Source organism: Phaseolus vulgaris, chromosome 3, assembly GCF_051622355.1.
Source record: "Phaseolus vulgaris cultivar YP4 chromosome 3, ASM5162235v1, whole genome shotgun sequence".
Taxonomy (NCBI): domain Eukaryota; kingdom Viridiplantae; phylum Streptophyta; class Magnoliopsida; order Fabales; family Fabaceae; genus Phaseolus; species Phaseolus vulgaris.
The window spans coordinates 53,773,302-53,784,953 of record NC_143500.1 but is presented as its reverse complement, the minus strand read 5'-3'; the positions used below and the strand labels follow the sequence as shown (position 1 = coordinate 53,784,953).

The 11,652-nt window shown below is 28.2% G+C and overlaps 1 protein-coding gene across 1 annotated transcript; it reads left to right on the top strand.

The window, feature by feature from the left end:
- Positions 1-5,716: 5,716 nt before the first annotated feature.
- On the top strand, positions 5,717-8,261 carry LOC137808676 (protein RGF1 INDUCIBLE TRANSCRIPTION FACTOR 1). Its single transcript, XM_068609921.1, has 4 exons — positions 5,717-6,182; positions 6,331-6,528; positions 6,937-7,152; positions 7,558-8,261. Exons 1-4 carry the CDS (start codon positions 6,180-6,182, stop codon positions 7,786-7,788), a joined length of 648 nt encoding a protein of 215 aa, XP_068466022.1. The 5' UTR covers positions 5,717-6,179; the 3' UTR covers positions 7,789-8,261.
- Positions 8,262-11,652: the final 3,391 nt, after the last annotated feature.

Here is an 11,652-nt window from a genome sequence, read left to right as displayed (position 1 = left end):
AGAAACTAAAAAAACTTTTGGTTTCTAAATTAGTTTCTATTATTGTTAAATGGTTTCTAAATTGGTATCTAATTAACTATCAAAGTTTTTGCTACCAAATTTAAAATCTAAATAATTGGTAGTTAAAACTTTGGTTGCTAATTAGATACCAATTTAAAAATTATTTAACAATAATATAAACTAATTTAGAAATCAATTTTTTTTAATATTTAAAATGGTCTTTAATTTAGTCATTATAGCAACTAATTATTCTTGATCTCTAAAATTGATTTCTATTTCATGATTTTCTTGTAGTGTATACTATAAGATGTTCTTATATTAAGTAGATGTAGATCTCCAACCCAGTAAGTATTTATCAAATCCCTATGTAATTAATACAAAAAAAAAATAAAAACTATTATAAAAACAAGTTGATTTAAGTATGTTTATCATAATTTAATAAGTTTTTAGATGTACAGATAATTTGGATAATTGTGTATCATAAAGGTTCTGCAATTTTATGTTTGTAAAAATTTACAAATTGTATAAGTGATTCTGTAATTTTATTTGTTTGTAAAACTCACACGAGAGAATTTATTAACTTTATTTTTATAAAAGTTGCATTAAAGAGTTTGAAATTTTCTTCTGTATTTTTATTTATAGATTTATTTGTTCCTCTAGAAAGAAATCATAATTCTATTTGTGAAGGTTTATAGGTTAATCAAACATAGAGCCAGTGACAATTAATGAAGCAATTAACTCATAAAGGCAACCTGTTACAATCTGCTTTAATACAAGATTATGGTAGTTTATGTGATATTCAAGATTTAAATATTTAGACATGTTTTTTCCATCTGTGTTGTTTCTTTAAAAACATATCCATGATTATGATTAGGGACACCAATTGCATAATTTTTTGCCCTTTTTATATGTTTCATATCATATGATTATAAGAGATGATTATGATTAGGTTTAGCCAATCGATGGAGTTGGTTCAAGAATCATATATATTAATTATTGGTGGGTGGAAATGGAAACATTGGCTTAAAAAAGAGAAATTATTTATTTTTGGTTTAACACTTTATATTGCGAAGCAGAATTATGATGGAAATTGACAAGGGATACCAAATGCTTCAGTTTCTTTATGTACGACAAAACCTTCGATGCTAACACATCATCAATTCAAAATATAATATTAATAAACAACACAAGTTGGATTAGGACCCCGCTATGAGATGTTTCAAGCACTTCAATTAAACACAAAAGAAAAAAAAAGTCAGACTTTTCTCTTCATAAACAAACTCATATATCTATAGTTTAAGAGAGAGAAACAGTCATAGGAAAGCAAATAGAAAAAAAGGAGTTAAAAGTTGTATGATTGTTTTGTATTGGTTGGAAGTGAGAGAAGAAATCAAAAGAAAATGAAAGTCGATGTTTTATTTATATTTGTTTAATTAGGTAAAGGATAATATATATATATATAGATATATGTTTAAGTTTTTTCTAAAGAGTTTTTCAAAAATATTTAGGAACTTAAAGATCTCTATAAGATATTATAGATCTCTATAAGATATTATAGTTTTAAGTAGATCATGCAATTAATAATTTTTTCAAAGAAGAGTTTTGAGATGTAGCTAGCATCATCTACTTTGTGAGATGATATAAAATGAGTCATTTTGTTACCACAAAGATAGAATCATAATCCCATTTGGATTCTAGAGAGACCAAACACAAATGTTTACCTTAGGCACGTTAGCTATAAGAAGGGGTATATAGAGTCCATGAGACATTTACTTTACACTTAGCTCGGAGACAAGCTATGCATATAACAAAATCTTTGAATACGTGTGAGCAATAAAAATTATTTTTCAAAAACTGAAAGGGTTTTATCAACTCTAAAATGACCCATGAGACCTTCCTCACAACTTTCTTGGAATATAAGTTTCCTAATGAATCCTTGGGGTATACAAAGTTTTCCCTTTTTATAAAGATACCCCTTAGAAATGTAGAACCCATTAAGAGACTTCTTGAAACATGATGCAAATGTGGATGCAAAATTGATGTCATGCTCTTACAACTTCCTTATGTTATCAAAGCCTAAGATTTGGGAGCCTAAATAGATAAGAAATTTGACTAATTATTTTTAACCATATATTATCTCATAAGTTCATAATAGAACATAATGATATAGATAAAAAAAAATATTCAAAAAAAGTGATAAACTATCAAATTAAAAATTATTGGATTTTTTTTCTTAGTCAAACAATTTAGTTGAAGGCCCATCTCAGGTTTTATTGAGGATTATGCAACAATTTTGTTTTTTATCATAAAACTTATGGTCTGAAAATAGTTTTACCCAGGTCTACGATTAACACTAATCCCCTGTTTGCTTTTATGGATGTACTGTTCACAGGCAAAGAAGTGAGGGGATATCAGTTATTTGGATCTATGGTTGTGTGAGGAAGAGAGAGAGAGGATATACCTGTGAATAGTAAATATCATCTCCTCTCAAAATGAAGAGATGTAGAGGGTAAGTCATATCAGCATCCCTTATTTTCAAATTTACCCTCATTTAAATGTGTCACAGTGCTTCATTTGAATGTATTAGTATTTAATTTTTTTTATTGTACAATGTTTAATATATATATATATATGTAATATTTAAAATAAAGAAACAAATCATCATAAATTTTAAGGAAGTTTTAAGTTTGTTTATTATTTTATAAAATATAAATTATGTAAATAATGATAAACCAGTATAAAAAAATATAGTTAAATAAAATCTTCCATTTATATATTAGTTATTAGAGTAAATCAGGTTATACCTATTTTTCAAGTTCTAATAAGATATTTTATTAAATGTGATTGAATTTAGTTTTGTTTAAAGAAAAGAATATACTATATCTAATTAACATTGAAAATATTACCTGGGTTGGATCATGGGCATCACCAATATTAAACATTTTTCATTTTATTTTATCCTTATTTTTTATTATATTTTTTTATGAAATAATTTTCTATGGTTAATTAAGGTATATTTTTGTTGTTGTAGTATTTTTTAGATTGCTTTATTGTGAGATTTTTTAATATTAAAAAATAGTAACTTTCTATTTATATAAAATGTGATTTATTTTCTAATTTTATAGTATACACTACAAGAAAATTATGAAATAGAAACCAATTTTTAGAGACGAAAATAATTAGTTACAATAGGAACTAAAATAGAAACCATTTTATAAACTTAAAAAAAAATTGATTTCTAAATTAATTTATATTATTTTCTATTATTGTTAAATAGTTTCTAAATTGGTATCTAATTAGCAACTAAGGTTTTAGCTACCAATTATTTAGTTTCTAAATTTGGTAGCAAAAACCTTGGTTGCTAATTAGATACCAATTTAGAAACTATTTAACAATAATAGAAAATAATAGAAACTAATTTAGAAACTAAATTTCTTTTTAGTTTCTAAAATGGTCTCTAATTTAGTTACTATTGCAACTAATTATTTTGGTTTTTACAAATTGGTTTCTATTTCATTATTTTCTTGTAGTGATATGTTTAATATTTAAAGAAATTATTTGAAGTTATGTTTTTATTTAATTTGTTGTCGTGTATATATTAATATATTTCTATGTATAGTTATTATGTTTATGAGTTATAATTTTTTTTCTATTATTAATTACGTTATATATATATATATTTTAGTATTTTTTATTTTTCATTACTACAAAGTTTTTAATTTTAAAAAATAATATTTTTTTATATAAGATTTGATTTGTTTTTCAATTTTATAGCACATGTTTAATATTTTAAAGAAATTACTTGAAGTTCTGTTTTTATTTAATTTGTTGAATACATATTTTTTTTCTAATTATAATTTTTATATTATACATATTTACATTTAACGTATATTTTTTTCTATTTATAATTTTTAAATCTACGAAATATGTGAAAGTTGTTATTTTTAAACAAAAACAACTCATTTTATTATTAATTTTTTTAATAGACAAAGGTAAATCTGTAAAGTAACATTTCACACCTTTAAAAAAAATTAAAATTCTCTCACAACCATCACATCACTCACAAACTCCTATAAACTTTCCTCACACATCCACCCTAACATACATCAATCCAAACACCCTCACTTTCTTCACACTTTCCTTACACATCCTCACACATCCACTCCTTCAAGTCTTCACATATCCTCTCTCTAATCCAAACAGAGCCTAAATGTTCTAATCAGAAAAGAGTGTGATTCTCTTGAGGTGGAAATATTATTTCTGAAAAACTGAGCTTGTACGACTAGATTAATTATCGAATTGTTGACGAAGATCGAGTGGAGTTTCATTTGTAAAAATATTTTCTAATGCTCAAGTTAATAAGAATTGGAGAAAATATAAAATATAAAATATATAAATATTAAAATAAAATAAAAGAATTGAGTGAGTACTCTCTATAAAATCAATATCAATATGTGTATATAAAGTTTTAGTCTAAACTAAAATATCCAAATGATAATTAAGATAGGAGATATAATTGTTCATTCAATTATAATCAATTATCTCATATATATATATATATATAAATTATTTGAATTATAAATAATATTTTATATACTGATATCTATATCTATGGAAATATTAAAATGAATTTTGAAACTAATATAGTGGTTGAAATAAACAGGGTAATATAAAAAGTATCCGAAAACGAATGAAAATGAAAAAAAATTATTATTTGCAGTTTTCTATGTACTATAATAAAGAGGTAAAATAAGAAAATTGTATTTTATGTATATTATACATAGTAAAGGAGAAATTTAATTAACAGTTTAAAGGCAATATGATTAAATATAGGAATCTAGAAGTATTTATATGAAAAAAACGTTATAATTTAGTAAAAAATATTTGCTTAATAAACGTTATTAATTAGGTCAGATAAACTAACTAATAAAAAAAAAAGTTGGCCGAAATATCGTATCAAACATATTCCTACTATAATTAAATGGTATTAATTAATTTTACCTATATTTATGTTTACAAGAAGCATGCAAACGGAAGTAACTAGAATTAAAGTGTGATTTTGAATTGGATTTGAAGAGAAAATAAATTTTAGCCAAATAAGTTCAATAAAAATGAATTGCATTAACTTTGATTAACAGTTCTCTTAATATACAAATGTACAATATTTCATTTTTATAATTAAAAATAAATTATCTTGTGAAAAAATCACACATAATTGTATTATTGAATATGTGAACAATATATTCTTATTGTTATCAACTTAGATTAATCAAGCAATAAAAAAAATGGAACTTATAAATTTCATACATAATAATAATTAATAAAAAAAATCCACACCATTGCTTTGATTTGGAATTTATCCTATTCGTGAATTATATTTTATTAATTGCGATCAAATTCAATTTACTTACCATGCCTCCAATTTTTTTTATAAAGATTGAAGTATCTGAAATAATAAAAATTATTTATTTTATTTTTGCTAATAAAAAATTAAATTTACTTAACTTAAAATATGAAACTCAATTTTCTAAAGTTAAAATTGGAATTATAATTTTGATTTAAATTTTAAAATTGATTGAACTGGTGTTCTAAAATAATAAAGATTTAAAGTTTAATTATGATATTGAAAGGTATTAGAAGATATTTGTGGAGTAAAATGGGAAGAGAAGAAGATTTGAAGAAATAATAGAAAGGAGAAGGTGGAAAAACCAAAATTGATAAGAACAAGGAGAATAGGAAAATGAAAGGAAATAAAAAGGAAAGAAGGAGATGGATTCCTTACCAAGAACGCATCTGTTAGGTTTGGGTTTGGGTTTGGGTTCGGAGCTAGGTTTGGTCGTGTGAGACGACTTTGTTGTGTGGATAAGAACAACCTCTGTTCTCTCTCATACACACTCTGTCTTGTTTTTTTTCTCTTTCTCTCTCTTTCTCTCTCAAACATCTTCTATTCTACCGCCTCCAAATTCTACAAGAACCCATTCCCTCTCACACCGCCTCAAAATCTCACTCTTTCTCTTCTTTCTCTTTTCTTTTTCTTCTTCTTCAGAGCAACACACTCTCCCCCACTTCCTCAAATTCACCACAGCACACTTCACTTCTTCAAAAGCACCTCCTTCAAGCTGGCGTTCCAAAACCAAACCATCACTGTCCGAGAAATCAAGCCCAAGAACCGCAGAATCATGGTAACTCAATCTCCCACTTTCACTCAACTTATGCTTTCGTGCATCTTCCCTCCACTTTCTCACTGTTTTCTTCTTGTTCTGTAAAAAAGTGCAATTAATCATTCTTCTGCTTTCTGGGTCTCATTCAAATTTTGAATTTTTTGAGAAGGGTTCTGGAGGCCCTGATGACGCGGACAACCGGTGGCCACCGTGGCTGAAGCCTCTGCTCAAAGAGAGCTTCTTTGTTCAATGCAAGTTGCACGCTGATTCGCACAAGAGCGAGTGCAACATGTACTGCTTGGATTGTATGAACGGCGCACTCTGCTCCCTCTGCCTCGGTTACCACAAAGATCACCGTGCTATTCAGGTTCCTATTATCAACTCTCTCTCTCTTTCTTTCTTTCTCAGCTTCTGACACACTTCTGATCCTCACTCATTGTTGTTAAAAACAATCACTTTTCCTTTTGTGGGCGTGTTAGATTCCTTCTTTTTCTGGAACTTAGTTAAAAAGTCCCATCTTTTCCCCCTTCTCTGCTGAGACATTTGAACTGTCATTAATTGGGTTCCGATTTCAATTTTCTTATGTGCCAAATTATTAACTGTTTTGGGTGGTTGATTAATTCCCTTTTTTTTCCCTTAATTTCCACGCTCCTCCTTTTAACAAGTCCTGTGGTGGGATAGGTAAAAGTCACAGCCTTGGAACCAAAAGATGTTTTTTCAATGCAACAAATGTCCATTCCCTTCTAATGTGCTCTGTTTTTTCTTTTGGTGACAGATAAGAAGGTCCTCATACCATGATGTGATTAGGGTGAACGAGATTCAGAAGGTTTTGGACATTACAGGGGTCCAAACCTACATTATCAACAGTGCAAGGGTTGTTTTCTTGAATGAGAGGCCTCAGCCAAGGCCTGGTAAAGGAGTCACCAACACTTGTGAAGTCTGTGAGCGTAGCCTTCTTGATTCATACCGTTTCTGTTCTCTTGGTTGCAAGGTAAATATTCACTCCACACAATGCCATCCATTGCTTGAGATTCCAAGCCTTTTCAAATCCAAAAAAAAAGGGTTTCCTTTTTCAGTTTCAGCATCTCCTTTTTCAATCCCTTTTTCTTTGAATTAAAAACCATGGCATTGATATTGATATATTAATAATATTAAACCAAGCTACCATTTTGTTTACCATAGTTTGCTTTGTTATCAAGCCAGCACTTGAATGGGTTTGACTTTTTCATTTATGCTGATGAATGTTACTGTGGGTTTTCAATTAATTGCTCTACCCAATATTTGAATTTTGGATTTTCAAGTTGATCTTTAAAAATTTGAATGGTCTCCGTCTTCTTGATTTGAAGTGTGGTATTTTTTTGAATTAAATATTAATGAATGCAAGAATGAATTGTAGATTGTGGGGACTTCAAGGAACTTCGAGAAGAAGAAAAAGTCAACAACAATGGCATCAGACTCAGAGGATTCATACAGCAGCAACAGCAGCCATGGGAAGAACAACAGCAACAAGGTGCAGAGTTTCACACCGTCCACCCCACCACCAACTTCGGTTAATTACAGAACGGCCAAGAGAAGAAAGGGAATACCACACCGTGCCCCAATGGGAGGACTAGTGATAGAATACTAGACAGATAGTAACTCTAGGTTATTGCTGAAATGCCCTCATATTTACCTCAAAATGCAACTTTCTCCATGCAGTTTCACCCGTTCCAACACTCGTGCTTTTTGCTGAAAAAGGCCGGTGCTGGAAGTGTTCCCTTCTCTGTTCCTTACCTGTTAATATTGTTTGTCCATATAGGAAAAATCCAATAGGAAGTGGAAAATGTTGAGAAAGTAGAAAATAAACATCTGTTAAATAGTTTCAGAAAAAAAAAATGTGTAGCAAAATAAGCAAGTTCCTTTCAACCCAAAGTACAAGACGGTGAGGAACATTATAGGTTTGGTTTCTAAAGCAATTATACTTAAGTTTTGGGGTTGGGTGTAAATAGTGCTTTGGTAAACCTGTGGGGTGGGGATGAAGACAGTGACATTGTACTCTTCCCAAATAGGTGGACTGTCTATATATGGAATGCTGATATAATAGTAATAGATTTTATTAAATCTTGTGTCTATATTCACTTCAATTACCATTTCATTTCAATTACTCAACACTACTAGTAAATTTATCAAAATTGTAAAAAAAAATATTTAATCTTGAATTATTGGATCACCATTATAAACTGAAGATTCTAATAATGAGTAATATAATTTAGTGGGTTTGGTACACAATTATTTCCTCTCATGATTTTTTATTCTTTCAAGTGAATTTTCTGATTTTTAACTTTTGGGATTAGTGGTGGCTAAAATCTGATGGGACCCACCCGAGCCGGTTTATGAGGGGCTGGTCAATGTTTGGGTCATAGTTGAAGCCACGTGTCGTGTTTTAATTGGAGGAAGGAAAGTGGAAGGCATTGGTTGTCGAAAACAGAAATTAGGTCAGCCGCCCTAGATTGGGAATAAAAAAACAAATGGTATAATTGTGTGGGCGGTTTGGTTTTTGGTGGTGGGACCCACATCAAGATTTGATCCAAGGGATGGCATTGGTGGAGAATGGACGGCTGTGATGAAATGGGTGTTCCCCAAATTGTGGATGAGATTATCCTGTTTCTATAATAGGAAGGTTTGGAATGTTATAGTTAGTGGGCATAAGTGATTTTAGTGATCCATTGGCAAAAGCATAAGTGGGTTTAGGGTGATAGTGATTGAGAACTTTCCTAGCTTAGCAATTTGTTGATGGGTCTAATCAAGGAAAGTGGGAATGGAATCAATCTAAAATCTGCAAAACTTCACTCACATTAATCACTGATTTGTATTTAAGTTTAGTAACTGGAAAAGTTCATGTCACCCCCTGAGAGAGTAAGAACCTGCTCATGTTACAAGAGTGAGGGTTGATGCAATTTCAAATGTTTCCCCAAGAAGAATGTCCAACATTTGTGGGAATTATCATGACTTGGTTAATTCATGAATGTTTCTTATATGCTAAGATTTCTTTTAACCAATTCTATATTCATAGGCCTTTTGATCCAGGCTTGGTCATCTGAACAACAGCATTGTGTACTTTTGAAATTTAAAGCAAAACATAATCTTACAAAAAGCTTTAAATTCACTTTTAATATCAGAGGTACAATTTTGTATCTTACTCATGAATAAGAAGGGCAAAATATATATGCTTTTCTGTAAGCAGATAATTGATAGTGTATGTCTGAGTTTTAGGTTGTTTATTTCTTATTGAACTAATTAACTCATGAATCTAGAGACATAATGTTTTCTCATTGCTACTAAAAAGGCTAGATAAATAACTACAAATATAATTAGTTAAAAATAATTAATAATTTAATATAATAAAGTAAATTGATTTATAGGTGGAAGTGATTTATATCATTCAAATTAAATGACGGATATATTTAGGTACTCGTTGGTAGCTGCAATCTTTAACACATCATACCTGTGTATGTATAAAGGGATGTCATTATTGTTGAACAAGGTGTTTTGAGGTCTCCAAATTCAAGTGGAAAACTTGAAGACTCTGTTGATGTGTGTGTTGCTTAGTTGTTTGAAACTTGTTAATTCACTCCTTAAGATGATTCAATGTTAATTGAATCTTAATCTTTTTGAAAATATGTTTTTTCTAAAAGGTTGTACAATTTTAACATGTTGAAATGTCAAATCAACTGGTTGTTTGACACTTAATGATTTTTAAAATGGTTAGAAAAACTTTGCTTTGTTTTGGCTTTACTGTCAAATAGATTCAATCAATTGTTTTGAGGAATCAATTGTTTTTTTTTTAAACCTTAACAAAATTCTATTAGGTGGTTCCAATCTGTTTTAAATGATTGTAACTGTTTCTGGTTTTTTATTTAACTGCTTTGACTAATTGATTAAAGTATAAAATGTTGTTTTATACTCATATACATTAACTAAGAAAGAAAGATTAATCAAAAACAATTTTTAAGATTTCAAAAGCTTTTGGGTCATCTCAAGTGTGTGGAATAGTATTAGATTTTGTACTTATGAATTTTAAACTTTGATTTACCCAGGTGTATTTTATTCCCTTCTTATTTGAACATTGTATTTCTCTGTGTTCTAGTGTGGTGTAGTTTCAGAAGGTGTTTATGGAAACAGTTTGATTTTCCAAAAGTGGTGTGTGTTCTGAGGGAGTTCAATAACATCACTTTTTGTATGTGTTTGATTACATAGTAAATTTTCAATGATTAATTGGTGTAACTTTTGGTTAAGAGTGAACCAGTATAAATATCTTGTGTGAACCTCTTTATTCTTATACTCATTAAATTATTTTAACTTTATTTTCAAATCTGTTGGTTGTTTCGTAAAAACATCTGGTTAATTTTCTGTAATCAATTTTTTTTTTCTATTTGACTAAACATATTTTCAATTAATTAATTTTATAGTTTTATACTCTACCTTTAATACTTATGAAAATCTTTCAAAAACAATTCACCCTTTCTATTTAGGCTTTTAATTCTAACAATTATTTCTTTCAAAGTATCATTAGTCATAACAATCTCTAATAGTACGACTATATAATGTCAATGTAAACTAAGTGCTTCTTTCTTTGCGGACTTGATTTCTGATACTACAAAATAAAAAATATTTTTATTAAATTAAATATAATACATAAATATAAATTAATAAGTACATATTAATTTCTTACTGGATTCAACAATAAATATTAAAATTATGTTCATATTAATTATATAAATAAAATAATATTAATTAGAAATCACAAAATTAATTATAAAATTTTATTAATACTAACTATAAACCCTAATATGATGGCTATTAAATTTTATTAACTAAAATAATATCAATTATAAAAATTTAAATTAATTAGAAAATTTTATTAATACTAATTATAAATCCTAATATTAATGATTAAATTTTATTAATCTTAACTATATAATTAAAATCATATTAACTAAAATAATATTAATTATAGACGCTAATATTAACTATAAAATTTTATTAATATTAATTATATAGTTAATATAATATTAACTATAACGATACTAATTATAAATCTTAAAAATAATTATAAAATTATTTCAATACAAATAAAAAAATTAAATAAATAAAATATAATTAAAAATAAATAAAAACTAACCTGGTAGTGGAGTATAACCGAGAGGTAACAAGGAGAATGCAAAAAGCTCTAGCAGCGAAGGAACCAGCAACGAAGAAGCAACTAATGACTGTGGCAGAGGAAGCCAAAAACTAGAGAACAACAGACCTTGAATAGAGATCAATTACCTAGAAAAAAATACCATTAACAACAAAAATGAAAGAAAAAACTAACAAACAAAGCAAAATGGAAGAAAACAACGATTTTTTTTTCAGCAATAAACCATGAATAAATGTGAGTTATTTTAGGGGTGACCCAACCTTTATACAAAACACACGACCTTTAATCTTTTTTACAACGCACACCCCGCCA

Excerpts from the sequence above, each read along its gene's own strand:
- LOC137808676 (XM_068609921.1), top strand. Across the intron at positions 6,529-6,936 it reads AAGATCACCGTGCTATTCAG|ATAAGAAGGTCCTCATACCA; the intron begins GTTCCTATTATC and ends TTTTGGTGACAG. Across the intron at positions 7,153-7,557 it reads TCTGTTCTCTTGGTTGCAAG|ATTGTGGGGACTTCAAGGAA; the intron begins GTAAATATTCAC and ends AATGAATTGTAG.